This window comes from Rhea americana, unplaced genomic scaffold (assembly GCF_003343005.1).
Source record: "Rhea americana isolate MKP2758 unplaced genomic scaffold, rheAme1 scaffold_98, whole genome shotgun sequence".
In the NCBI taxonomy this organism is placed as follows: Eukaryota; Metazoa; Chordata; class Aves; order Rheiformes; family Rheidae; genus Rhea; species Rhea americana.
The window spans coordinates 3,332,351-3,335,899 of record NW_028187177.1 but is presented as its reverse complement, the minus strand read 5'-3'; the positions used below and the strand labels follow the sequence as shown (position 1 = coordinate 3,335,899).

The 3,549-nt window shown below is 70.4% G+C and overlaps 1 protein-coding gene across 2 annotated transcripts; it reads left to right on the top strand.

Moving 5' to 3' along the window:
- The first annotated feature begins 823 nt into the window (after window positions 1–823).
- Window positions 824–3,543, top strand: LOC146584076 (sestrin-3-like). 2 transcript variants are annotated; one of them, XM_085325496.1, is made up of 8 exons: window positions 824–1,128; window positions 1,277–1,459; window positions 1,548–1,784; window positions 1,868–1,979; window positions 2,255–2,358; window positions 2,791–2,981; window positions 3,076–3,220; window positions 3,324–3,543. In XM_085325496.1, exons 1-8 carry the CDS (start codon window positions 934–936, stop codon window positions 3,411–3,413), a joined length of 1,257 nt encoding a protein of 418 aa, XP_085181622.1. In that variant the 5' UTR covers window positions 824–933; the 3' UTR covers window positions 3,414–3,543. The 2 variants fall into 2 exon arrangements, with proteins under 2 accessions (XP_085181622.1, XP_085181620.1); XM_085325494.1 differs by having other exon boundaries at window positions 2,255–2,373.
- Window positions 3,544–3,549: the final 6 nt, after the last annotated feature.

Genomic DNA, 3,549 nt, shown 5'->3' with positions numbered 1-3,549 from the left:
GGGCCGGGCCGGGCCGGGGGTGCGGACGGGACCTCTGGTTCGCACCTTCCCCTCAGGACAGGCCGGGGCTTTTCGTCCCTCTCCGCTTTAGCTGGGGTCTGGGGTCTCCTTTGGCCTGGAGCAGGGAGGAAGCTCCAGGCAAATCTCGGGACGCCAGTGAGAAGCGGCAGCACGGCAGGAACAGGCAGCGCTGCCCCTGCGCTGGCTCCGTCCCGGTCCCGGTCCTGGTCCCGGTCCCGGTCGTTGCACGGCTCGGCCTTGCTCCCTCTGCCCCAGGGCATCGTCCCGCGCCGTGGCACGGAGCCGCACGGCTCCGCCGGTGCCGCCGCCGCCGGGGCTGTGACAAATTTCTCCGGGTCGTTTCATGGCTGCATGCCAAGCTGCTGCAGAAAATAAGGCCTGGTACAGCTCTCTGGCAGGCAGGGCGGCTGCTGGTGGCGCCGCGATGGCCGAGGTGAGGGGGGCGCGGCGGCCGCGAACCCCTCCAGGTTTCCAACGCCTCCGTCCCGGGGCGGYGAGGGTGCGTCCTGGCTGGAAACACCAGGCAAACGCCGTCCCGGCAGCGGGGGCTGCTGTGCAGAGCCGCTCTGCCCTGTGTCCGCGCCGCCGTCACCCCSTGCCCCGCTCCTCGGGCGGCCGCGGGGCCCCCTTGCCGGGGAGCAGCACCGGAGCGGGCTGGAGATGCCGGGTGGCTGAAGCCGTGGGACGGGGTCCTGCGTCCCACCTCGAGATGCCCAGCGCGAGCTGCAGACACGACCGTCTCCGCGTGACGGAGGCCGGCTCGGCGGCGGGGCTGGCTGTGCCCCCCCCGGGCTGCCGGGCTTTGCCCGACCCCCGGCTGGCGTCCAAGCGGGAGCGAGGGGCGAGGGCCGACGGCAGCCCCGTGCCCGCTGGGGCCGCTGAGACGTGGCGTCCTCCCCGCAGGTGGTGAAGATGTCCGGCAGCGAGCCGGAGCGTCCCCAGTTCCTGTTCGTGAAGGCGCTGGCGAGCCGGGGGCGGCTGGAGGCGGTCACCCAGCAGATGGGCTACCACCCGCAGTACCTCGACACCTTCCTCAAGACCCAGCACTACCTGCTGCACATGGACGGCCCGCTGCCCTTCGACTGCCGCCACTACATCGCCATCATGGTGAGTCCCCGCGGGCCCCGCGCTCTCRCCGCTCCGGGCCGCGGGTTTTTCTGCAGAGCCCGAAATCGTCAGCGCACCCTCGCCCCATCTCCGGGCGGCTCTTCCCCGAGCCCGAGCCGGGTGCTCAYGGCCCGGCGCGCTCTTGCAGGCGGCCGCCCGGCACCGCTGCAGGTACCTGGTGAACCTGCAYGTGCTGCAGTTCCTGCGCGTGGGAGGCGATCCCCAGTGGCTGCGCGGCCTCGACTTCATCCCGCCCAAGCTCCGCAACCTCAGCGAGATCAACAAGATCCTGGCCCACCGGCCCTGGCTCGTCACCAAGGAGCACATCGAGGTAGCGGGGCCGGGAGGCTCGGYGGCGGGGCCGGGGCCGGCCCGGCCCGCGCCCCGCGGTGCATCGCCGCCCTCTCCCCGTCCCGCAGAAGCTGCTGAAAATCAGCGAGTGGAGCTGGTCGCTGGCGGAGCTGGTGCACGCCGTGGTGCTGCTGGCGCACTGCCACGCGCTCGCCAGCTTCGTGTTCGGCTGCGGCTGCGAGCAGGAGGAGGGGCCGGGTGGCCGGGGCCCGCTGAAGCCCCTCTCGCCCGGGAACCAGTGCTTCTGCGAGGCCGCCAGCGGGAACGGCTGCAACCAGGAGCTGCTGCGCATCGGTCGCAAGCGGGTGAGCGCCCGGGGTCGGTCCGCGGGGAGGCGGCGGCCGGGGCCGCTGCCCTAACCGCTGCCATGAAACACCTCTCTGAGCAGTCCCTGGATTCCTGCATGGAGCTGGATTCTCTCCGGGAGCGGATCCAGCGGATCCACCTGGAGACGGAGGGCAGGGAGGAGACGAGGCCGCTGCAGCAGGACCGAGAGGAAGGTGAGCGGTGGCGAGCGGAGCGGTGGGCGGGCAGGACGGCAGCTCCCTGCCGGCCTGGGGGGGGCCCAGAAACGGCAGCGTGGCCGTGGGACGTGGCCGTCGCAGCTCCCGCCGGCAAGGCCGCAGCGTGCTCGGGGGGGACCCTGCAGGCGTAGGTGGGACGGGTGCAGAGAGGCGCCCGTGGAGCGGGGTGGGGAGGGAGCCGCGCTCCCGGGGCGGCGCAGGAGCCGAGCCGCGTCCGGCGCTGCTCTGACTCGTCCTCTGCTCCCTCCCAGACCTCCGTGGGGAAGTCACCGGCGCCACCAACCTCGCGTGCTACCTGCAGGACCCTGATTTCGGATACCAGGACTTTGCCCGGCGCGACGAGGATCAGACGCAGGTATTCAGGGTCCAGGTGAGGCTCCTGCTCTCTCGGGGGCGTTAACCTGCGGGCCCGCGGCAGCCCGGGCTCTGCTCCCTCCTGCCGCTCGCGTGGGATAGGGCTGCTCCCGCGCGCCTCTGCCCGGAGAGGCGCCGCTCGGAAAGGGGACCCACCCGACCGGCGCCGGGGAGCGGGAGGCGAGCGTCAGCCCGGCCTCGAGCGCTCCCCTCTCCGCCACCTCCGCCCCCGGCCGGGCGGGGGGTCCGTGCACGGACCGGGCTCAAAGCTATCCAAAATCTGCCAGATCAGGGACGCTGTGATTTGTGGCAGAGCGAACCTGAATTCTGCTGCATCCCAGCGCCCGAGGTCTCCGGCAGCAGCTCTTCCTAGGAACGCGCCCCAGGCAGGCTCCTTTTTGCAGCGGTGAACGCCTCTTGCTCTGCTCAACAGGATTACTCCTGGGAAGACCACGGCTTCTCGCTGGTGAACCGGCTCTACTCGGACATCGGGCATCTCCTGGATGAGAAGTTCCGCGTGGTGGACGCTCTGCAAAGCAGCGCCATGGCCAAGCGGCAGGGCTGCGAACCCTCGGTCTTCAAGCGGGGCATCTGGAACTACATCCACTGCATGTTCGGCATCAGGTAGCTGAACCTCCCGGCCCCGCGGGGCGCGAGAGCCCGGGGCCCCCCACGCTCGAGGGTCGCTGGCTGCGACCGTCCCGCGCGCTCCCCGCAGGTACGACGACTACGACTACGCGGAAGTGAATCACCTCCTGGAGCGAATGCTCAAAGTTTACATTAAAACCGTCACCTGCTACCCGGAGAAGACGAACCCGGAGATGTTTGACAGGTTCTGGAAGCAGTTCAAGCACAGCGAGAAGGTAGGGCAGCGCCCCGCGGCCGGGGTGGGCGCGGGGCCGAGGCGGGCGGGCGCTAGCCCCGCCGGCAGCGGCTGCCCCCCGCCTCCCTCGCTCCCCCCCGCAGGTGCACGTGAACCTCCTCATCCTGGAGGGCAGGATGCAGGCCGAGCTGCTCTACGCCCTGCAGGCCATCACCCAGTACATGGTCTCGTAGGGGGCGGGGAGCTGCCTCCTCTCCCCCGGACTCGCGCGTGCCCCGGCGCGCGGGGACGGACGGCGAGGGATTACTCCGTTTACTTCACTTGACTGTCTCGTTCTCCTTTTCCTTTTTTTTTTTTTTTTTTTTTTTT